The 25,215-nt window shown below is 42.1% G+C and overlaps 1 protein-coding gene across 1 annotated transcript in view; it reads right to left on the bottom strand.

The window, feature by feature from the left end:
- MagR (Iron-sulfur cluster assembly 1 homolog MagR) overlaps positions 1-25,215 on the bottom strand; it is a 31,981-nt gene that overhangs the window by 6,289 nt on the left and 477 nt on the right. The window contains exons 2-3 of the mRNA XM_068350748.1: positions 18,753-18,806; positions 11,709-11,814 (exon numbers count right to left, since the gene is read on the bottom strand). Coding sequence (XP_068206849.1) covers positions 11,709-11,814; positions 18,753-18,806 — 160 coding nt within the window. The remainder of the gene's footprint in view (positions 1-11,708; positions 11,815-18,752; positions 18,807-25,215) is intronic.

Genomic DNA, 25,215 nt, shown 5'->3' with positions numbered 1-25,215 from the left:
AGACTGTCTGGGTTGTGCAGTCAACACCCTACCGGGTTGCTTAGGTTGACGCACTGCGTCACAACAAGTCACCTCTGCTGGTTGTTGAACGTCCTGAACGTCAACAACCACCTCCGAGCGTCGCTTAACGTCAACGTGCGACTGGCAACCCACACTGGGTCGCATCGGTGGAGGAACCACCTCAACTGGCAGACGCGAGTAGGTTACCTCAGCGTCAACAGGGCGCACAACCGACCGGTTGGAAGGTTGTTGGCCAGAAGGAGGAACCACCTCAACTGGCAGACGCGAGTAGGTTACCTCAGCGTCAACAGGGCACACAACCAACCGGTTGGAAGGTTGTTGGCCAGAAGGTTCTTCTCCGCATTAAAGTCCTCTATCAAGGACGCAAGCTTGGACTGCATGTCTTGCAGCAAAGCCCATTTAGGGTCTACGGGAGCAGGTGTGGCAACAGACGGGGTTAGCGACTGAGGCGGAACCATTTACCATCCCTGAAAGCCTTGTTATGTGTGACATAATAGTACAGCAAAACTTCAAAGGCTCGACAAAAGTTGAGAAGTTGTCCTGTAAACAACTTGGAGCGTCTCCTGGCTAGGCGCCAGGGCGAGTCTACCAGAATTGAGAAGTCTATCTGGGCAGAGGCATGAACTCCCAAGCCGAGAACTTCTCACGTGTCCTATCAGACTCTCGCTCTATAAGCCAGTTTAAAAGAAGGGAAATCAAAGGCTGTATCCCTAAAACTCCCCCTGGTGCAAAAACCAGTCGCCTAGCCAACGTAACGCTCTCTAGGAGAGCGAGAGAGCACTAGCTTAAAAACAACGGCTTCGAAGTAGCTAGGCCTAGTGTAAGTTCTGACGTTTAGGCGAACGAGGAGCAGCAGTTACAAGATCCGAACGAAGATCCTTAAAAAATCATCATGATTTAATTAAAGTCCATCGGAGGCTAAGCAGCTTAAGGCTCCTCTCCAAATGAGAGAGTCCTCAAGGGAATATCAGTAGGAGGGAGAACAGCACTTTCTCATCTACAGGAACCTTGTCCAATAAAAGCTAGGTTATCTCAGTGAGTCTCTCACTGGTGCATTAGTAGCAGACCAGAAGGCAACGTCATGTAACTGCTTGACAGTCTGTGAACTGTCAACAACTGAACTGTCAACCACAACAGGTGCGTGAGGACATACAGTGTTCACTCGAGACTGCTTTGACTGTCTATACTGAGCAGTCAAAACAACTCTAGAATGCGGAGGTTGACGCACCGCATCAAAACAAAACAACTTAGACTGTTGTTGTACCTCGCGAACGTCAACGGAAGGTTCCGTGCGTTACTGAACGTCAACATGCGGCTGGCAGGGTACACTGGAACGCATGGGTGGCGGGACTCTCTCAGCTGGAGTGCGGCAGAAGGTCGCCTCAGCGTCCACAGGACGCACAACCGTGTTGGTTGTAGGCTAGAGGTTGGTGCAGTGTCAACCTTCTCCGCACGAAAGTCCCGCATCAATGACGTTAACTGAGACTGCATGGTCTGCAGCAAAGACCACTTAGGGTCTACAGGAGCAGGTGCGGCAACAGACGGTGTGACTGCCTGATGCGGTACCGCTTTGCCTCTCTTAGGAGGTGAGCAGTCGTCGGAAGACTGCAGCGAGTCCGAACTGACCCAGTGGCTACAACTGGGCCGTTGGACTTGCGCGGAAGGGACCGACTTGCGCTTAATAAGCTGCGAGACCTTGGTCCATGGTTTCTTACGAGAAACCTCTTCCGCAGACGAGAAATAAATGGGCTCTCTTGTCTTTGCGTGGGTGGGGCGATCTTGGGTAGATACGCCCGAAACCACGGAGGGAAAACGTCTGTTCGTTGATCAAGGCCTGACGAACCCATAAGTCGTTCGACATTACTTCTCCCCTGGGCTTGGGAGCTTGCAAGAGGTCCCGGACTAGGTGAACGACAGGCACGAACAGACGAACCCTCGGACGCAACACTGTAACACTTTGCGCATATCACTTTATCACTTCGATTTTCTGTTTTGCACTTATTTCACTGAAATCGAAACTTTTACTGATTTCTACCTGAAACACGCAATTCTACCCTTCATTAAAAGGTAGTAATTGCGAAATCAGTCGTATAATGCAGCTCATTAATACTAGCAAAAAACAGAAAACATATATAAAGATAAAAAATTCAGTGGCTGGGAAAGAGACTAAACACTAGTTCAAATAAACTACGTTTACAATCTCTCACCGCACATAGCCTGGGGACAAGAATAAAACCCTAGAAACGTTTTACCTTCTTCCCCGTACAGCAACTAGGGAGGAGAGTAACACGAGAACAACGTTACCCGCTTGAACGGAACGTTTTCTCTCCTCTCTCTCCCTCCGTCTCTATCTCTCTCTCTCTTTCTCTCTTGATTTCGCACCTAAGAGAAGAGCCCAATTATATATCGTCAAAAAAAACATGTTATTTGACTAAAGGAAAAAACTGAAAGGTTTTCCAAATAAAAAGTTCCTTTAATTTAGAATTTAAAACATTTAAGCTAAGAAAGAATGAACGAAACGTCAGAATCGATTTACTCTTACTGCAACGTGAAACCGTGATACAGTGAACCCTCGTTTATCGCGGTAGATAGGTTCCAGACGCGGCCGCGATAGGTGAAAATCCGCGAAGTAGTGACACCATATTTACCTATTTATTCAACATGTATATTCAGACTTTTAAAACCTTCCCTTGTACGTAGTACTGTTAACAACTACCCTTTAATGTACAGAACACTTAATGCATGTACTACAGTACCCTAAACTAAAACAGGCACAAATATTAAAGGCAATTTTATATCATGCGTTTCCTAAACATGCTAAAAAGCACGTTAAAAAATGGCAACCAATGTTTTGTTTACATTTAACTCTGATCATAATAAAGAAACAAACTGGAGGTAGAGCTTTGCTTATTACCCAGACATATTTCCCATACTATTCCCTTAGAACTACATCACATCTTCCTACTTTAGATATATATATATATATATATATATATATATATATATATATATATATATATATATATATATATATATATATATATATGTGTGTGTGTGTGTGTGTGTGTGTGTATATATATATATACAGTATATATTTATATGTATACACATATACATACCTACATATATACATACATACATATATACACAAATACATGCATACATATATATATATATATATATATATATATATATATATATATATATATATATATATATATATATATATATATATATATATATATATATATATATATATATATATATATATATATATATATATATATATATATATATATATATATATATATATATATATATATATATATATATATATATATATATATATATATATATATATGGGTTATGGAAAAAATCCGCGAAGTGGTGAATCCGCGATGGTCGAACCGCGAAGTAGCGAGGGTTCACTGTACACTCTCTCTATCGTAACGATAGAGCGCATGTTGAACGTCCTAAACGTCAACAACTGCGTAGTTTAAAAAACTAAACGTTAGTTCATCTTTGAAAACAGTATGAAGACTATCAAAGAAATTCTTTCATAAAACATTAAATTTAAAAAGTTTTAAATTCTTTAAAGGCTAAATACGATATAACGGGCTCAACGTTGATTAACTTCGGTTCCAAGTTAGGACCGCCTACTATCAGGAAAGGTCGCATATAAACAAAACATAAAAATTTATTTTTATATGTTTATAATAAATGGAAAGTTAATCGAAGAGGCCTAATAAAGGCGGAGAGATATAAAATATATAGATCTATAACGTGTTAAGCAAAATTACTAAAAACCTAAACACACTTCCGTCTAAGGGAAGGGTCGGCCATTTAAAAGTGAAAGAGAGTCCATACTCTCTTTGTCACCATAATTAAATCTATCCAAAACGAGTTCAAGTTTTGAGATGAAGATAAAACACCTGCATAGCGAAAGCTCAAAACTAGAATAGTGTACTTCACCAAATAGTTGTGAAAACAAATCCAGTTAGTAACAGCGTATTAGTAGGTCTTGCCGGTAGCCCGACAGAGAGAAAATTGGTTCTTTGTTTACTTGGAGTACTAAATACCTGCTCGACAGATGGCGCTGTTGATGTACACCCCCACCTGCATAGCGATCGCTGGCGTATTTTGACCGTAGGTTTTTCTGTCGAGCAACAGAGTTGCAGCATATATGATCACCGGCTAAGTTTAATATTGAAAATTTAATTTTGCTAAAAAGTTATAGTACTGCATACTGTATTGGCTTTTTTTCTCTTATTGAACTAGTTGAAGAAGACAAAATTATGGCTTCTTAACACAGGTAAAAAAAAAAAAAAAACTTACTTTTAGCTACCAGCCAGAAATCACCTCAGCTAGTGTAGGTATTGATTAGGCCCCAAATTTGAAATACTGTAAAATGGCTACTGTCCAATTCTTAATTTTGGGGTTCCAGATAATGGCAAATATGCCATGTTTAAGAGAATATCAGCATTTATCTACACTGTGCCTTGTACTACATTCTATAGCTTATTCTCATGGTTTTCTCAAAATTTCTTAACCCAAAATTCACTTACTTCAGCCTATTAATTTTCCTTCATATTCTTACATCTTTCCCCTCATAATTAAGCAACTTCTCTCCCTTTATAAAATTATTCCAGCCCAAGGTTATATTAAAGATTTATTCTAATATTGTATTTATATCCGTGTTAAGACGTACTCTCCTATAACAACATAATACAATTCATGGCGGTCCTGCTGAGAGTCTATGCATTATCTTTCCATCCTTATAAATTCAATGTAAGATCAAACTATCAGCAAAATACATTATGTTCTTTTAGGCTATTTTCTTCCTCTGCTTTCCTATCCTTTCATTAGGAGATTGTGTGGTTGCCTCATTTATGTCTGTTGCGTTGCATTGCACCTTATTATCATACACACCGATATGGTCCATGCATCCATAGAGGAAAAAAGGGATGAGCAAATAGGCCTATATGCTATCGTGCTTTGACTATACTGTATCTTTTTTTTTCACTAATTAAAGACTAAGCTTTATAAATGAGTGTAATGGTAAGTAAGAAAATTTGGAAGGTCTCATTTTCTGTGATGGACAACATATGGCAAAGATAAAATATAACAAATTTGGAAGTAATTTGCACTTTTCCTAACAATACAAACCTTTAGCTATTTATAGGGGGTATTCTTTCGGTGAAGCTGAAAGGATGAGCCATTAAAATTTACCTTGGGTTAAATACCCATCCCACTAGCTAGCAGGGGGTAGGGGGAGTAGCTAGGTACCCCACTCACTCAGACATCTATTACTGTGGCTCCTCCAAAATTCACGCAAAGTTAAGTTGGTGCTTTGCGTGACATTAAAGCACTGCTTAAATAAGTGCTTGGTGCACAGCTTCTTAAAATTAGAGATGACTTGCTGGTCCATGGGCTGGAGGATAGAGGTGGTATTCGGTGGAAGATACAGGACCTTTATGAACTTAAATTCATCGAAGATATCATCTTCAAGCGGGTGCATTGTCAAGGCATAGCAGGCACTTTAAAGGCAATTTCTGTTCATGAAGATACTTCTTCACAGAAGGGCCGAAAACTTGGTTAACCCATTGCACAAAGAACTGCCTAGTGACCCAGGCCTTCGAGTTGGATCGCCAGAAAACATGAAGCTGGTCCATATCGACGTTGTGTGCCTTAAAGGTCCTAGGGTTCTCGGAATGGTAAACCAGTAAGGGCTTGACTTTAAAGTCCCCGCTAGCGTTGGCACATAGGGCAAGAGTCAACCGATCCTTCATTGGCTTATGCCCAGGCAATTTCTTCTCTTCGGCGGTGATGTATACTCGACTGGGCATCTTCTTCCAAAACAGCCCGGTTTCATCACAATTAAACACTTGCTGCTCTACGTAGCCTCCTTCCAGCACGATCCTTTCGAAGTTCTTGACAAAGTCAGCTGCAGCCTTTGTGTCCGCACTAGCAGCCTCTCCGTGGCGAACAACTGAATGAATCCCGGACCGTTTCTTAAATTTCTCAAACCAGCCACGAGATGCCTTGAAATCATCTGAGGAAGGTTCGGTTGAACTCTCCCCAGCATCACCCCCAGAGCTCTCCTCCTTCAAGTCCGTAAAGATGGCGTGTGCCTTCTCGCAGATGACGGTCTCGGTGATGGTGTCGCCAACGATCTCTCTGTCCTTGATCCACACTAGCAGAAGTTCCATCTCTTCTATGATAGGGCTACGGCGTTTTGAAAAAATGGTGATCCCCTTAGAAGGTTTCACTGCTTTAATAGCTTCCTTCTGTTTAAGGATTGTCGAGATCGTCGACATATTACGGCCATACTGTTTTGCAAGTTCACTCCATACTGTTTAGCAAGTTCACTCACGCGGACGCCACGCTCATGTTTTTCAATAATTTCCTGCTTTACGTCTAAAGAAAGCATTTCCTTCTTCCTTTTCTCACCACTACCACTACCACTTGCAAAACTAAGCCTTTTAGGACCCATACTTTACGTAAATTACTGTTAAAGGATGCACGTAAAAACTCACGATTAAAACACAGTTAATAGCAGAACGCACAGGGCACAACCGCAAGAAGCCGACGAGAACAGAGGACTGACCCGAGCCGCGCTAATTGAGGGTCCCTCCGAGGTCGAAGTGCTGCCTTCTATCGGCGGAAATAAAAAACACTTCGGGCGCTATGAGCACCAACTACGCGTACGAGTATTGTTTACTTCGGGTGTCGAAAAAAAACATTCGGGTGTAGAGTAGGAACGTGTTCGAATTGTACTTCGCGTGTCGAAAAATTCGGATACAACTGGTACGACGAAAATTGCTTACTTCGTGTGTCGAAATAAAATTCGGGTGTAGAGTCAAAAATTTGCTCGAATTTTACTTCGGATGTTGGAAAATTCGGATGTAGATACGTTCGGATGTAGAGGTTCCACTGTATATATATATAGTATATATACAGTATATATATATATATATATATATATATATATATATATATATATATATATATATATATATATATATATATATATATATATATATATATTAATATATATATATATATATATATATATATATATATATATATATATATATATATATATATATATATATATATATATATATATATATATATATGTGTGTGTGTGTGTGTGTGTGTGTGAGTATGTGTTTGTGTGTATTTAGTATTTGTAGTGGATACTCGAGACATCAAATGATAACAGAATGAAATATGGCAACTCAATTTGTAACTTTTGTATGCTTTTGCTGACAAAGACAGCCCTTTACTGTCTTTGATTCGCTAAGGTTGGAGAATATTCCACCATTTCATAGTAGTTGTAAGAAGAGCAACTACTTATCTGTTTTGTCATGGGAACACTAGAGACATCTGACGAAAGATTTCCAGATTGTCAGCGTTCTTTCGATTCTAACTGTACAGTCAACAAATCATGGACTGGTGAAATCCATCTAGCATTGACTGTTAGTTCTTAAGGTACAGTATTTCTTTAATCCCAGTTACGTGAGGCAAAGAGGGCAGCTGACCTGAGGTGGGGTCAGGGATTAGGTCATTCATATGAAGAGAATAAGAAGAAGTTTTGGAAAGAAGTGAAGAGAGTAAGGAAGGCTGGCTCAAGAATGGAAGAGACAGTGAAAGATGGAAATGGAAGGTTGTTAAAAGGAGATGAGGCAAGGAAAAGGTGGGCGGAATATTTTGAAAGTTTACTGAATGTTGAGGATAATAGGGAGGCAGATATAATTGCTGTTGAGGTGCCTGTGATGGGAGATGAGAATGAGAGAGATTACAATAGATGAAGTGAGGAGAGCACTAGATGAAACGAGAGTAGGAAAAGCATCTGGTATGGATGGTGTGAGAGCTGAGATGTTGAAGGAGGGGGGTGTGACTGTACTTGAATGGTTGGTGAGATTGTTTAATATGTGTTTTGTGTTGTCAATGGTACCAGTAGATTGGGTTTGTGCATGTATTGTACCACTATATAAGGGTAAGGGAGATGTGCATGAGTGTTGTAATTCAAGAGGTATTAGTTTGTTAAGCGTAGTTGGAAAAGTGTATGGTAGAGTATTGATTAATAGGATCAAGGATAAAACAGAGAATGCAATCTAAGAAATACAGGGTGGTTTTAGAAGAGGTAGGGGTTGTATGAATCAGATTTTTACAGTTAGGCAGATATGCGAGAAATATTTAGCAAAAGGTAAGGAGGTGTATGTTGCGTTTATGGATCTGGAGAAAGCGTATGATAGAGTTGATAGGGAAGCAATGTGGAATGTGATGAGGTTATATGGAGTTGGTGGAAGGTTGTTACAAGCAGTGAAAAGTTTCTACAAAGGTAGTAAAGCATGTGTTAGGATAGGAAATGAAGTGAGTGATTGGTTTCCGGTAAGAGTGGGGCTGAGACAGGGATGTGTGATGTCGCCGTGGTTGTTTAACTTGTATGTTGATGGAGTGGTGAGAGAGGTGAATGGTCGAGTGCTTGGACGAGGATTAAAACTGGTAGACGAGAATGACCATGAATGGGAGGTAAATCAGTTGTTGTTTGCGGATGATACTGTACTGGTTGCAGACACAGAGAAGCTTGGACGATTAGTGACAGAATTTGGAAGAGTGTGTGAGAGAAGGAAGTTGAGAGTTAATGTGGGTAAGAGTAAGGTTATGAGATGTACGAGAAGGGAAGGTGGTGCAAGGTTGAATGTCATGTTGAATGGAGAGTTACTTGAGGAGGTGGATCAGTTTAAGTACTTGGGGTCTGTTGTTGCAGCAAATGGTGGAGTGGAAGCAGATGTACGTCAGAGAGTGAATGAAGGTTGCAAAATGTTGGGGGCAGTTAAGGGAGTAGTAAAAAGTAGAGGGTTGGGCATGAATGTAAAGAGAGTTCTATATGAGAAAGTGATTGTACCAACTGTGATGTATGGATCGGAGTTGTGGGGAATGAAAGTGATGGAGAGACAGAAATTGAATGTGTTTGAGATGAAGTGTCTAAGGAGTATGGCTGGTGTATCTCGAGTAGATAGGGTTAGGAACAAAGTGGTGAGAGTGAGAATGGGTGTAAGAAATGAGTTAGCAGCTAGAGTGGATATGAATGTGTTGAGGTGGTTTGGCCATGTTGAGAGAATGGAAAATGGATGTCTGCTAAAGAAGGTGATGAATGCAAGAGTTGATGGGAGAAGTACTAGAGGAAGGCCAAGGTTTGGGTGGAAATAGGAATGAACGGCGAGCGATTGTGACGCAGTTCCGGTAGGCCCTGCTGCTTCCTCCGATGCCTTAGATGACCGCGGAGGTAGCAGCAGTAGGGGATTCAGCATTATGAAGCTTCATCTGTGGTGGATAATGTGGGAGGGTGGGCTGTGACACCCTAGCAGTACCAGCTGAACTCGGTTGAGTCCCTTGTTAGGCTGGGAGGAACGTAGAGAGTAGAGGTCTCCTTTTTGTTTTTGTTTCTTTGTTGATGTCGGCTACCCCCCAAAATTGGGGGAAGTGCCATGGTATATGTATGTATGTATGTATTTCCCTTCTTCCTCATCTGGCAGCACAAGTTCTCATTTAAGGAAAAAAATCCTTTAAGCTAAATCCTTTAAGAGTTCAGAAATATAAAATATTGTAAAGTAAGTTGTATTTTTCTTAAATAGGACCAGGTCCCCAGAAACGTTGTCATCCACTAATACACCTGCGGGCTCACTTCAAGAAGGGCAGGAAATGTCCCCTTTTCTATTCTCCTTCTATGGGGAAAGATGATAAAACAGCCTTAGTGGTTTGAGTACCAGAGAGCGAGAAGCGAAACCCATTAGTTATCTTTGGATTGGGAGGATACCCCGAAGCCAAAGAATCACTGTTAACGCTCTTCTTTCTTCTACTGCGAAAGCGGCCACAACCTGCACTCGTCACAAGGGGATGACTGCAAAATAATCAGAAAGAATAGTGATCCACGCCCTGCCAGCTCATAAACCTGCAACAATTGTAGCAAGGTTTACTAGGACAGCTTTGCATGCCTATGTATGGATTCTCCATCAAAAGCAGATGCAGTCAACTTGAAAAGAGAAAAAGAAAGTTCCTTAAAATAACAGCCAAGCTTTATTTAGCCCAGAAAATATATTCCTCCTGCTCTGTACCTGAAATTAGAGTGGCTACTTAATGTGCTGGCAAGGTGGCGCCGATTGCTAGCCACCAACCCCTAACAACCAACACATCGTTATTAAGTTCCCACTATGCTAAAACCATATTTCTATTAAAAGACAAGGGTTTGTATTCTTGTAGAAACAATATACTGTAAAATTATTTGAGGCTGAGCAGTGTATGCAAATTGATAGATAAGAGAGTGTGAAATCATAAAAGCACCAAAAAAAATTTCAACTTCGATATGAAAAAATTTCTAATAATCGCATAAGCAAACCAATGGCGTTATCTATCCTAGATCCAAGGAAAATCCATGAATCAGGCAGTCAAGAATAGGGGTTTGACCCTCGAGGAAGAGTTACACCTAGTTCTTACAAGAAGAGGAGTTATGAGAATCAGAGAAAACAAGATGGGACAAATTCCAAAATCTGGCAGTACTGTACTGTACAAGGAATTAACCCTTTTACCCCCAGGCTCTTTGGAAATTTCCAACCCTTAACCCCCAGGGGGTTATTTTTTTCCCAGCACATTTTGCAGTATATTTTCTTTAAATTGCTCTAACAACCTTAATTTTTGTCATAGAGAGGTCAGGTTGGTCTCATTCCCTTGGAAAATGCCTGAATTTTTTCAAAAAATTATCAAAAATATGAAAAAAAAATTTTTATAGCATTTTTTTGCAAGGACGTACCGGTACGTCCATGGGGGTAAAGGGATGGGTTTAGTGAAACGTACCAGTACGTCCTTTGGGGGTAAATGGTTAAAGAACACACTGAACTGTCCAGTTCAAAGATTGCTGATATCTCACTAACTGTAAGAAGGATTAGCCCAAATTCTCAGGTGTCACAATTCTCAAACGAAAGGGACTGTAAATAATCCACCTTGTGGCTGAAAAAAAGTATCAATAAAAATTGAATGGCAGAAAGTCAATGACCAAAACAAACTTAATAAATTCATACCCATGAGGGGAACAAAAGAAATTTCATAAAGTTGATAGAAACTAAGGGTTTAACTATATCCTTACAAGCTTTAATTACAATCTCATTAATGAAATCAAGGGTCTCCATTCATATGCTTTCAATACTGTAAGAGTTTGATAAGTGAAATAAGAGTATTCTGCAAATATACCTGCAAAAAAAGAAGAGAAAGTTAATTATGCCAGTTAAACCAAAGATGGAGGAGCTACCTCCACGTCCATTCTCTCAGACACTTAAGTAAAAAATGGTTGAGTGTGTGAGTTTGTGGGCTGAGCGGGAGCCTCTCCCATTATCATTTGCTTCCTGTGGGGATTGGCTACTAGTTCGCTCAATTTTCTTGTGTCTGTGAACACCCAGCTACGCTGAGTTACTCCTGGTAAAGAATAAGTTTGTATTTGTGTCAGAAACAAGAATTTCAATACTAAATAGGAACATCAAAAGAGGGTTGGGAGGCAAATATATAACAAATCCTTAGCAAAAGATTTTTACAGTAAAGTATTTGTATTAAATGCACTTAATGAAAAATTATTAGGTACTGTATTGTAAAATTTAATTCATGACCACGAAGACCTTAATCCTACTCACCATCTTGAATAACTTCTTCATCAAATTTTCCTTTTTCGGTTGCATAATTCAAGGTATAACTTAAACCATTGCAACCACGCTGACGGACCCCGACTTTTAATCCCAGCTGAAAAAGTTATAATCATTATAAAAAAAAAAATGTTATTTTGATTATAAAATAAATTTTTGAATATACTTACCCGGTGATTATATAGCTGCAACTCTGTTGCTCGACAGACAACTCTACGGTAAAAACTCACCAGCGATCGCTACACAGGTTGCGGGTGTGCCCAACAGCGCCATCTGTCGACCAGATACCCAGTTCTCAATGTAAACAAAGACTCAATTTTCTCCTCGTCCCACTGCGTCTCTATTGGGGAGGAAGGGAGGGTCATTTAATTTATAATCACCGGGTAAGTATATTCAAAAATTTATTTTATAATCAAAATAACATTTTTCAATATTTAACTTAGCCGGTGATTATATAGCTGATTCACACCCAGGGGGGTGGGTAGAGACCAGCAATATATGTTTACAATTTTATGAGCTAAGAGTTTTTATTTCATTTTAGAAGTTATCAAAATAACAAAAACAAAATAAATAGGTACCTGGTAAGGAAGTCGACTTGAACAATTACTCTGCCTTTTAAGTACGTCTTCCTTACGGAGCCTCGCGATCCTCTTAGGATGCTGATCGACCCCTAGGATCTGAAGTATCAAGGGTTGCAACCCATACAACAGGACCTCATCAAAACCCCTAATCTAGGCGCTCTCAAGAAATGACTTTGACCACCCGCCAAATCAACCAGGATGCGAAAGGCTTCTTAGCCTTCCGGACAACCCAAAAAACAACAATAAAAACATTTCAAGAGAAAGATTAAAAGGGTATAGAATTAGGGAATTGTAGTGGTTGAGCCCTCACCCACTACTGCACTCGCTGCTACGAATGGTCCCAGTGTGTAGCAGTCCTCGTAAAGAGACTGGACATCCTTTAGATAAAAAGACGCAAACACGGACTTGCTTCTCCAATAGGTTGCGTCCATTATACTTCGCAGAGATCTATTTTGCTTAAAGGCCACGGAAGTTGCGACAGCTCTAACTTCGTGTGTCCTCACCTTAAGCAATGCTTGGTCTTCCTCACTCAGATGTGAATGAGCTTCTCGTATTAACAGTCTGATAAAGTAGGATAAAGCATTCTTTGACATAGGCAAAGATGGTTTCTTAACTGAACACCATAAAGCTTCAGATTGGCCTCGTAAAGGTTTAGTTCGCTTTAAATAGAACTTAAGAGCTCTCACAGGGCATAAGACTCTTTCTAGTTCATTGCCTACCATATTCGATAAGCTGGGAATATCGAACGATTTCGGCCAAGGTCAAGAAGGCAGCTCATTTTTGGCTAGAAAACCAAGTTGTAGCGAACATGTAGCTTTTTCTGACGAAAATCCGATGTTCTTGCTGAAGGCATGAATCTCACTGACTCTTTTAGCTGTGGCTAAGCATACCAGGAAAAGTGTCTTTAAAGTGAGATCTTTCAGGGAGGCTGATTGTAGCGGCTCAAACCTGTCTGACATGAGGAATCTTAGTACCACGTCTAAATTCCAACCAGGTGTAACCAAACGACACTCCTTCGTGGTCTCAAAAGACTTAAGGAGGTCCTGAAGATCTTTATTGTTGGAAAGATCTAAGCCTCTATGCCGGAAGACCGATGCCAACATGCTTCTGTAGCCCTTGATAGTGGGAGCTGAAAGGGATCGTCCTTTTCTCAGGTATAAGAGAAAGTCAGCTATTTGAGCTACAGAGGTACTGGTCGAGGATACAGATACTGACTTGCACCAGTTTCGGAAGACTTCCCACTTCGATTGGTAGACTCTAAGGGTGGATGTTCTCCTTGCTCTAGCAATCGCACTGGCTGCCTCCTTCGAAAAGCCTCTAGCTCTCGAGAGTCTTTCGATAGTCTGAAGGCAGTCAGACGAAGAGCGTGGAGGCTTTGGTGTACCTTCTTTACGTGTGGCTGACGTAGAAGGTCCACCCTTAGAGGAAGACTTCTGGGAACGTCTACTAGCCATCGAAGTACCTCGGTGAACCATTCTCTCGCGGGCCAGAGGGGAGCAACTAGCGTCAACCTTGTCCCTTCGTGAGAGGCGAACTTCTGCAGTACCTTGTTGACAATCTTGAACGGTGGGAATGCGTATAGATCTAGATGCGACCAATCTAGGAGAAAGGCATCTATATGTATTGCTGCTGGGTCCGGGACTGGTGAGCAATATATTGGGAGCCTCTTGGTCATCGAGGTTGCAAAGAGATCTATGGTTGGTTGGCCCCAAGTGGCCCAAAGTCTCTTGCATACATCCTTGTGGAGGGTCCATTCCGTTGGAATTACTTGCCCTTTCCGACTGAGACAATCTGCCATGACATTCAAGTTGCCTTGGATGAACCTCGTTACTAGTGATATGTTTTGACCTTTTGACCAGATGAGCAGGTCCCTTGCGATCTCGTACAACGTCAATGAGTGGGTCCCTCCTTGCTTGGAGATGTACGCCAAGGCAGTGGTGTTGTCCGAGTTCACTTCCACCACTTTGCCTCGAAGGAGAGACCTGAAGCTTTTCAAGGCCAGATGTACTGCCAGCAGCTCCTTGCAGTTGATATGCATGATCCTTTGACTCGAGTTCCACAGTCCTGAACATTCCCGACCGTCTAATGTCGCGCCCCAGCCTACGTCCGATGCGTCCGAGAAGAGAACGTGGTTGGGAGTCTGAACAGCCAGGGGAAGACCCTCTCTTAGGTTGATACTGTCCTTCCACCAAGTCAGGCAAGACTTCATCTTTTCGGAAATGGGGATCGAGACCGCTTCTAGCGTCTTGTCCTTTTTCCAGTGAAAAGCTAGATGGTATTGAAGAGGACGGAGGTGTAGTCTTCCTAATGACACAAATTGTTCCAGGGATGATAGCGTCCCTACCAGACTCATCCACTTCCTGACTGAGCATTGTTCCTTCTTCAGCATATTCTGGATGCATAACTGGGCTTGGCTTATTCTGGGGGCCGACGGAAAAGCCCGAAAAGCTAGACTGTGAATCTCCATCCCTAAATACACAATAGTTTGGGATGGGACCAGTTGTGACTTTTCCATATTGACAAGGAGACCCAATTCCTTGGTCAGATCTAGAGTCCTCTTTAGATCCTTCAGACAGCGACGACTGGAAGAAGCTCTGAGAAGCCAGTCGTCCAAATAGAGGGAGGCTCGGATGTCCGATAAATGAAGGAATTTGGCTACATTCCTCATCAGCCTCGTAAACACAAGAGGAGCTGTGCTTAGGCCAAAGCACAGGGCTTGAAACTGGTAGACAACCTTTTCGAAAACGAATCTCAGAAAAGGTTGGGAGTCCGGGTGGATGGAGACGTGGAAGTAGGCGTCCCTTAGGTCTAAAGAGACCATCCAGTCTTCCCTTCTGACCGCTGCTAAGACTGACTTTGTGGTCTCCATGGAGAACGTCTGCTTTGTGACAAAGACATTCAGAGCACTGACGTCTAGCACCGGCCTCCACCCTCCTGTCTTCTTTGACACCAAGAAGAGTCGGTTGTAGAATCCCGGAGATTGAAGGTCCGAGACTTTGACCACCGCTCCCTTCTCTAGTAAAAGAGACACTTCCCGTTTCAAGGCTCGTCTCTTGTCTTCCTCTCTGTACCTGGGAGAGAGATCGATGGGAGACGTTGCTAGAGGGGGTTTCCGTACAAAAAGGGATCTTGTACCCCTCTCTGAGCAACTTCACAGATTGTGCATCTGCGCCTCTCTTCTCCCAGGTCTGCCAGAAGTTCTTGAGTCTGGCTCCCACTGCTGTCTGAAGATGCGGGCAGTCAGACTCTGCCCTTATAGGGCTTGGATCCTTTCTTCTTTCCTCGTTTCCCTTCGGCACGAGCACCTCCTCTGCTGGAGGCTCTGCCACGAAAGGGCGGAATAAAACGGGACGCTGGAGTGTCCATCCTTGGTCTAGCTGACAAGGTAGGCAAAGGGGGAGCTTTGCGAGCGGAGGACGCAACAAGATCGTGAGTGTCCTTCTGCACCAATGAAGCGGCTATTTCCTTAATCAGGGCTTCTGGAAAAAGGCACTTGGAAAGAGGAGCAAAGAGAAGCTCAGATCTCTGGCACGGTGTAACTCCAGCTGAAAGGAACGAGCAGAGGTTTTCACGCTTTTTAAGGACTCCGGACACAAAAGATGCAGCAAGCTCATTAGACCAATCACGTACGGCCTTGTCCATGCAGGACATAATGAGCAAGGAAGTCTCTTTCTCTGTCGGAGAGATCTTTCTGCTTAGGGCTCCTAGACACCAGTCTAAGAAGTTAAAAACTTCGAAGGCCCTAAAGATACCTTTCAAAAGGTGGTCCAGGTCCGAAGATGACCAACATATCTTTGAGCGTCTCATGGCAAGGCGGCGGGGAGAGTCTACAAGACTTGAGAAGTCGCCCTGGGCAGAGGCAGGAACTCCCAAGCCGAGGCATACCAGACGCTCGATCTAGAAGAGAGTCTAGCAGGGGGAAACGCAAAGGCTGTCTTCCCTAAACTCTTCTTGGACTGCAACCATTCTCCTATCACCCGCAAAGCTCTCTTAGACGAGCGTGCGAGGACGAGTCTAGTAAAGGCAGGAGTGGTAGACGGCATGCCTAACACAAACTCTGACGGCGGAGAACGAGGAGCCACAGAAACAAACTGGTCCGGAAACAGCTCTTTGAAAATGGCCAAAACTTTTCTAAAGTCCAAAGAGGGTTGAGTAGACTTAGGCTCGTCCAAATCTGATTGTGGTTCATCTATGTGTGTGCAGCAACATCATCATCAGAAAGTTCCTCATCCGACAACTGATGAGGAAACGGCAACGGCGTGGGTAACGGCTGGTTCGCTGAGTCCGGTCGCACGGGTGCATGCGTGACTGAGCCGGACGCAACGTCATGGAACTGCTGCCCAGTCTGTGAGCTGGCAACAACCATGGCAGCGCGGGGACGCACAGCGTCTACTCCAGACTGTCTGGACTGATGTGGGTGCGCAGTGGAAACCACACTGGGTTGCGGAGGTTGACGCACCGCGTCAAAACAAAGCAACTCTGACGGTTGTTGAACCTCCAGAACGTCAACGGCAACCTCCGTGCGTCGCTTAACGTCAACATGCGGCTGGCAGATCACACTGGAACGCATGGGTGGAGGAACTCTCTCAACTGGTGTGCGTGAGAAGGTTACCTCAGCGTCCACAGGACGCACAACCGATCGTGTGGAAGGTTGTAGGCTAGGTACTGCACTAGCTGGTGCGGCAGCAACCTTCTCCGCACGAAAGTCCTGCATTAGAGACGTCAGTTTAGACTGCATGTCTTGCAGTAGAGACCACTTAGGGTCTACGGGAGCAGGTGCGGCGACAGACGGTGTTACTGTCTGAAGCGGTACCGCTTTGCCTCTCTTAGGCGGTGAGCAGTCATCGGATGACGGCAGCGAGTCCGAACTGACCCAGTGGCTACAACCGGGCCGTTGGACTTGCGCTGAAGGGACCGACTTGCGTTTTAACGGTCACGAGACCTTGGTCCAAGGTTTCTTGCGAGAAACACCTTCAGAAGACGAGGTATAAATGGGCTCTCTCGTCTTAGTTAGGTAAGAGCGATCTTGGGTAGATACGCCCGATACCACGGAGGGAACGTCTGTTCGCTGATTAAAGCCTCTCGAACCCATGTGTCGTACGACATTGCTTCTCCCCTGGACTTGGGAGCTTGCAAGAGGTCCCGGACTAGGAGGACGACAGGCACGAACAGACGAACCCTCAAGCGCAACACTATCCACAACACTATCACTCGGCACTTTAGCACTTCCCACTGCACTTTTGCACTTAAGCTCCTTCACATCCGCCATGAGCTGATTACGGTCACTAGCAAGGGACTCAACTCTCTCACCCAGAGCCTGGATGGCACGCATCATATCAGCCATCGATGGTTCCTGAGTGCCAGGAGGGGGGTTAGGAGCAACCACTACAGGGGAAGGAATAGGTTGTGGGGCATGAGGAGAGGATATATCAATAGAACGAGAAGAACTTCTCCTAACTCTCTCTCTCTCTAGCCTACGTGTATACTTTTGAAATTCGATAAAATCGAATTCCGAAAGGCCAACGCACTCCTCACACCGATCTTCCAATTGACAGGTTTTATCCCGACAATTGGAACAAACAGTGTGAGGGTCGATAGAAGCTTTCGGAAGACGCCTTGAACAGTCCCTAGCATTGCACTTCCTAAATTTGGGGACTTGTGAAGGGTCAGCCATTTTGAATTGGTCAAGCGAAATTCAAAAAAACTATCAAAAAGTCATCAACAAAGAATCCATTATCAAAAAGAGTTCAAGGATTTGTGTGAAGAGAAACCCTGCACAGCGAAAGCTCAAAACTAGAATAAAGTACTTCACCAATTAGATGTGAAAAACTCCAGTTTAGCAACAGCGAGTAAAGTACGTCTTGTCGACACCTCGACAGAGAGAAAATTGAGTCTTTGTTTACATTGAGAACTGGGTATCTGGTCGACAGATGGCGCTGTTGGGCACACCCGCAACCTGTGTAGCGATCGCTGGCGAGTGTTTACCGTAGAGTTGTCTGTCGAGCAACAGAGTTGCAGCTATATAATCACCGGCTAAGTTAAATATTGAAAAAAACTAATAAGCTGACATGTCATAAAACACTAATAAAAATAATCAAAACAAAGTGAAATAAAAAAATCTTACTTAAAAAAAAAATAAGAGTATAAGAGAATAAAACTAACCTAAAATACTGTAAAATACAGTGAGTCACAGAAAATGACGAAATACAACTATGTTACGGTATGTCATGAAGATACACTATACAGTACTGTATACATAAAATTTCATTAGAAAATTTTGATGCATTTCAGGAACATCTTGTTCTTGAACTAAATACTACATAAGAAGAACGTAAATTTAAAGAATGCTAATAATTCTCTTATGAGGTGAAACCTGATGGTCCACCAATAAGAATATCAAATACTTGTACACTATTACAATGAAATTACCTAAAGAAAACAAGATAGTACTTACAGCACTTGGCTCCTTTTCTAATAATTGCTTCACCTTTTTTACAGCATTTGCAGTCTGAAATTAAACGAAATAGATATATACTATCAGAAAATTTATGTAACTGTGCTAACAGAATAAAATAACATACTTTAATAAGAAAAGTGTCTGAATACCAAAACAAGTACTACATATGTTTAGTAGCTTAATCCAGTAACACAGGGGTCTCTTTCAGAAGTCAAAACTTCATATGTTATTTTAGTATTTCTTCCTAGAGAGCCTATTTTCAGCGTTTATGATTAAAATCACATACCACTGTATTTCTCTGAAATAAGTACAGTATCAGTTCTCAAACATAAGAATCTAATGACTCGGAACTGGATCGCTGTATCACTAAAACTTACAAAATCTATAAACAATAGCAGTTTCTTTTTTCTATTCACTTGATTCAAAGTACAGTATTAAACCTGCTTCGCTTTAACACATTCTTTCTTTCTTAGTAGTTAGCTAAAGTTTACTAAAGACTTAACAACTTGCTTTGAAACTGTACTACTCTTCTATATACTGTAGACCTAAAATATCATAATTTGACACTCCAAACAAATTAATTTAATCATAACTACTGTATGTCTCTTCCGTAACTCTTTCTAAGCATGTGGTGGCATCTCAGCATCTCTAAAACTTCACAAATTTAGTGTGGTAGCCTCTTAGCATCTCTCAAAAATATTGCAAATTTAGTGTGGTGACCTCTTAGCATTTCTCAAAAAAATCACAAATTTAGTGTGGTGACCTCTTAGTATCTCTCCAAGAAAATTACAAATTCAGTGTGGTGACCTCTTAGCATCTCTCTAAAAAATCACAAATTTAGTGTGGTGGCCTCTTCGCATCTCAAAAAAAAAAAAAAAAAAAAAAAAAAAAATTGTGTGGTGACCTCTTAATATCTCTTAAAAAATGAAAAAAAAAAAATTAGTATGGTGGCCTCTTAGCATCTCTCAAAAAAAAAAAAAAATCACAAATTTAGTGGGGTGGCCTCTTTGCATCTCTCAAAAAATTAAAAAAAATAGTGTGGTGGCCTCCTAGCATCTCCAAAAAATCACAAATTTAGTGTGGTGGCCTCTTAGCATCTCTCAAAATAATAAAAATTTAGTGTGGTGGCCTCTTAGCACGTCTCCAAAAAAAAAATCACAAATTTAGTGTGGTGACCTTAGCATCTCTCCAAAATTTCACAAATTTAGTGTGGTGGCCTATTAGCATTTATCCAAAAAAGAACAAATTTAGTGTGGTGGCCTCTTAGCATCTCTCCAAACAATAACAAATTTTGAAAGTAATTTTAATTTTCCCTATCTACTGTATACACACCAGAGTCCTTTAATAAGAGTATGTCTTCAGCGACTCTGGAATGACAATTAAAATTTAACAAGATTAAAGATAGTAATAACTACCAGCGGGTGGCAGGGAAGTACCAGCCTCAATCATTTAACGGGACTTGCTCTTTTGACCTTGACCTCAGACTTACGGGATGTGTAACTTCTTAACAGAACCTGCTGTAAAGTATGGTTGCTCAATTATGAAGCTCACCTGCAGCTAATATCCAGTCCAAGCTACTTAACTCCCAAAGAGAAGATGATAAAAAAGCATAGAAGGCCAGGTATTGTATCTTTCATTCTACACTCACATCAACACCACTATCTTAGACGATATTCATACTGTCTCGTGAGTTGAATTTCTACATCGGCCTGAATCATAGTTCCACTTAAATATATAGCCAGTTGAGCAACTATCACAGGAACAAGGGTAAAAGTACCCATGGATTTGTGGGTATATTACAGCAAGGAGTTTCATGTAAAGATTGTATGGTGTTAACATACTCCTGTCTTAATACCTGAGGCACTAAAGGCTCTTCCCTAATGATATATAGGACCAGATATCTCTAACTTAGTGGGTTCTCACCAAAGTTGGAACTCAAATCCCTTACTGGTTGAGGGATTGACTCAAATTATGGTCTTACAAAACTAGAAAGTGTTCTTCATCCTTCTGATGCTAAGAAGTCTTGGGAGGTTAAGTCTAAAGTGCAGAGCCCTCTAAGATGGTCCCGCAGAGCACTCCTCATAGATCAGAGAAGCCAGTCATTCTGATCCCCTTTGGATGCCTCCTGAGAAGAGGTGAAGGAGGACACAAAACTAGTACTGTATTTCTATCTTAGGATCTATCTTAGGAGCAGCAACTTCTAAAAGAACAGGAATATGCTGGCTGCCATCGCAGAATGAGGGAGTGCGTCATCATCAGCTCTGAAAAAACCACATGGGAGAAAACCTAAACCGCGAACAGGAAAGGTGTCCCCTGAGAGACACAGGAACATACTTTCAACTTTCACTCCTTATGCAGGCTGCATTAGCCAAACGGAGTGCAGCATCGTTAGCACTGAAGAAAACCGCTAGAGAGAAATCCTAACTTTTAAACAGGAAAGGTGTCACCTGAGAGGTGCAGGATTATGCTTCAGACTTTGCACTCCCACCGCCAGCTGCTATCACAAAACAAGGGAGTTCATCATTGTCAGCTATGAAGAAAACCACTTGGGAGAAAACCTAACCAGCAAACAGGAAAGGGTTCCCCAAGAGGTGCAGGAACATGCTTCAGACTTTGCATTCTCTCCATCGGTTGCCATCACAGAACAAGGAAGTGCATTGTCATCAGCATAGAGAAGCTAGACCAAAGTTAAGCTACGGGTTGGCCATAAGCAGCCTTCCCGCCATCGAACTTGCAGGAGCGAGCAACATCTACTGTACATCATATGGTGAAGATACATCTATACAGAGAATGACTTCCCTATGGAGGAGGACCAAGCTGGGGGAGTCCTCCAACCTAAGGGTTGTCCGGCATCATAGAGGAAGAGATCGTAAGAAAGGTTTATCCGCTGTGGAGAAATAGTGCACTTATCTTCCACATCACTATCTATTTCAAGGCCCATAACATCCTCCTTTTTTAATATAACTAATGAACTAGGCTTCTGATTGTGAAACCAGAACCACCAGAGTTTAATACACCGACCTACTTAAGAAAAATGGATTCAAGCATCATCTTAATTTCATGGGCATAGTGAGTGGAAAATAAGACCTGGCAACTAGGCGTGGAATGAAGTGTGTCAACCATGACGTTGGGCCCAGTTTCTATATGGTTATCAAATAATATATAAGTTGTAGTGACTTATACTGTACTACTTTTTGATGAAATCTAAAGATACTGATTAGTTATTATGTTTAAAAAAACTTATTTCCAGCCTCGCTTGAGTTTATTATTTAAATAATAGGTAATTCTTACGAAAATGAAGACAAAGAAAAAAAACTTTCATGGCAGTCAGAGAAGTAGTCGTGCTAGGGAAGGTATACGTCTGTTAGATGCAGGCATTGACAGGGGCTCCTACTAACACTTTACTTACTGCCTACTGTTGACATTTTATATCATGTCCAGAATGCTTCACCATTGTCCAAAAGGTTATCGTAATGCTTTTGTGTTGCGACTCTTAAGATACTACAAGAGAGAATAAGACAACAATTAACAGAAGATTGGATTTAATAGGTTGGTATCATGTTGTCATGCATTATCTCACTATTTCCAAAGTTCTGGCAGTGGGCGAGTGGGCGCGCGATGGAGACTGGAGGCGATGGAGCGTAGGCAAGGGATGGTGAGCAGGCGACGTCTTGTGGCGAGTCGGCGATCGTGGAGGAGAGCGCTGGCGAGCAAGAGAGGAAGAAGATTTTTCCTTGGAGCCCTGATCCGAAGATCGAGGGCGAGCAGGAGAGCGCTGACGAGCAGGAGAGCACTGGCGAGCAGGAGAGCGCTGGCGCGCAGGAGATCACTGACGAGCAGGAGACCGAGGGCGTCCATAGCGTGTATCAGGCGGAGGGCGCGCAGAGGTCCGTTGGCGAGCAGGAGATTGTTGGCGCGTAGTTTCTGGAACTGCAGAGCGAACAGGAGCTCATGGGCGTGCAGGAGAGCGCTGGCAAGATGAGGCAGTAACCGGGTGAGCGCTTGCGCGCAATAGTGCGCAGGCGAACGCTGGCGCACAGGGGAAACCTGGCGCTTAAGGGACTTACACACAATGTGTGAAAGCCCCTTTTGCCCCGAAGGGACAGGTGCCCGTTTGAAAACGGGATGTGTGGGCGCCCACAGCGCGTCAGCAGCCAGGAAAGGTGAAGGCAGGTCTGTCAGGCGTAGGAGATCGCGAACAATCTGCGGAGAGGTCCAGGTCCAAGGAAGTAGCATGAACGGTAGCTGAAGGACGAGGTTCCTCTGCGGGGGACTGCAAGGATGAAGATCCGAAGAGGCGCCTCCTAACACCCTTGTGAGAAGGAAGACCTCGGCGACGAAGAGGAAGGGCTACAACACAGGTGTGTGAGGGCGGAGGGTAGCTAACTACCCTCCCTACTCCCTGGTAACTAGCGGTGGGGTAATAATCCCTCGTTAAAATTTTATGGCTCGTCCTTTCAGCTATGCGAAAGTAATTACCCACTTTAAATAGCGTGGTTTGTATTCTAGTTACGGAACAAATTATTATTTAACACCCTTGAGATTAATAAAAGGTTACAGAGCCTAACAAACTCACCTAACCTAACCTAGCAGTTCCCAAAATCCCGGGAACCCATTTCCCAGGTCACAACCGCTACCCGGACCTCGTTCCCAGATCACAAACTAAAAGTAAATCACAAATAAATCCTTACATTATGATAAAGTAAATCACAAATAATTCCTTACCCTATGATTGACACCATTTTTTTTTTCATTTGGTAATCTTTACATAAGCCTTGCAGTAGAAAATTTGTTGGTCTCCCTAAAAATCAAGTCACCATCGGACCTTTGAGGCATTATTTCTCAGTTATTTTTTCATTTCACATGAGTAACAATACCTATACACTGAACGGAGAGCATTTCTATCATAATCAATTGCCGGCATAAATGAAATCACACTAAATTTTTAAATAGATTGATGTAATTCACTTTAATTCCCTCCCGGAGACGTCTTTATGTGATGGTGGTGAAGTTGAAACTGAAGGGGAGGGTGGAAAAAAAAAATGGCTGTTGTAGAACAACATCCGGGAACTTATGAATAAGTACTTGTAAGCTGTTAATTGATTTAAAAAAACCACCTGAAAGATATGTCATTGAAATGCAAAGAAAGCAAGCAAGTACAATAAGTCCGTTTCAGTCTCTCAGATGTAAACAATGAACTTAGGGTGAAAAACATAATTATTATTATGCCCCAGCCCCTATTAAACATATAGAGAAAAATACCAAACTAGCCAGCACTTGTCTATTTCTTACGGCAAATTCCAGTTTCGCTAGTAATTAAAGTATCATATATTTACAGAAGTAAGACAATAATGCAGAGTGGATGCTTGTATCCATTTTTCTTAAGTCGGTGTCTCAAACTCTGGTGGTCTCAGTTTCACATTAATTAAAAGCCTAGTTCATTAGTTATATTAAAAAAGGAGAGCGTTATGGGCCTTGAAATAAACAGTAGGTAAGGTGGAAAACCTTGGGTAAGGTAGAAAACCTTGGGTGAGGTGGAAAACCTTAGGTAAGGTGGAGAAGCTTAGGTTAGGTGGTCTTCTTACATTTATTTCCCTTTAAAATGCGGTTTTCCCCTCAACTTTTGGAAATTTAAAACATCTAAAATTTGAAAAATACGGATTTCTCTTAATTATTTGCATCAGAATAGTTCAACGTACGAGGCAAATGTAGTCATTGGGATGGGGGCTAAATTTCTTATTATTAATCAAATTGATTATCTTTATGGGGAAAATGTAGTTTACTTTTGCCTGAAATACTATATGAAGTTAGTTTTACATTTACAAAATATTAAGATTTGGAGCCTTTATATATCAGCGGCCAGTTCCTACTGCGTGGATTAAAAACTAACCTAAACCTTTCCCCCTAACCTGACCTGCAAGCCGTGTCCTTACCTACTTACCTAACAGGAGGGCTAACGGCCCCTGCGACCCCCCTTACACTGCCGTATTCTAAGTTAGCCATAATAATACATACAGTTGGCCACTATGATATGTACTACCTAGTGCTGCCTTACCAGGAGTAACCGATTGGAAAGCAAATACAGAGTTGAGACCAAGTCTGAAGTGTAAGCTAAGGTTACAGGAATCTGAGATGAGGTCGCAGGGGGATACGGCTCCTAGGTTAGATTGTGTCCTTATGTTAGTTTTCCTTTTAACATGTGGTTTTCCAGTCATATCTTTTAAAATTTTACACTTAGTCTGTCCCAACAAACAACAAAGGCTCCCAAAGTACCTGTAAATACACCAATAACACTTACAGGAGCCTTTGTATATCAGCGGCCAGTTCCTCATTTTTGCTTACATAATGGACATCAACTAACCTAAACTTCCCCCTCCTTAACTAACCTACAAGATCTGTCCTTACCTACCTAGAGGGGGGCTACACCCCCTGCGCTGCCGCTAAGACTACCGTATTAAAA

This window comes from Palaemon carinicauda, chromosome 27 (genome assembly GCF_036898095.1).
Source record: "Palaemon carinicauda isolate YSFRI2023 chromosome 27, ASM3689809v2, whole genome shotgun sequence".
NCBI lineage: Eukaryota > Metazoa > Arthropoda > Malacostraca > Decapoda > Palaemonidae > Palaemon > Palaemon carinicauda.
Note: the sequence above shows the minus strand (reverse complement) of the source record. Positions and strands in the feature narration are given on the sequence as shown.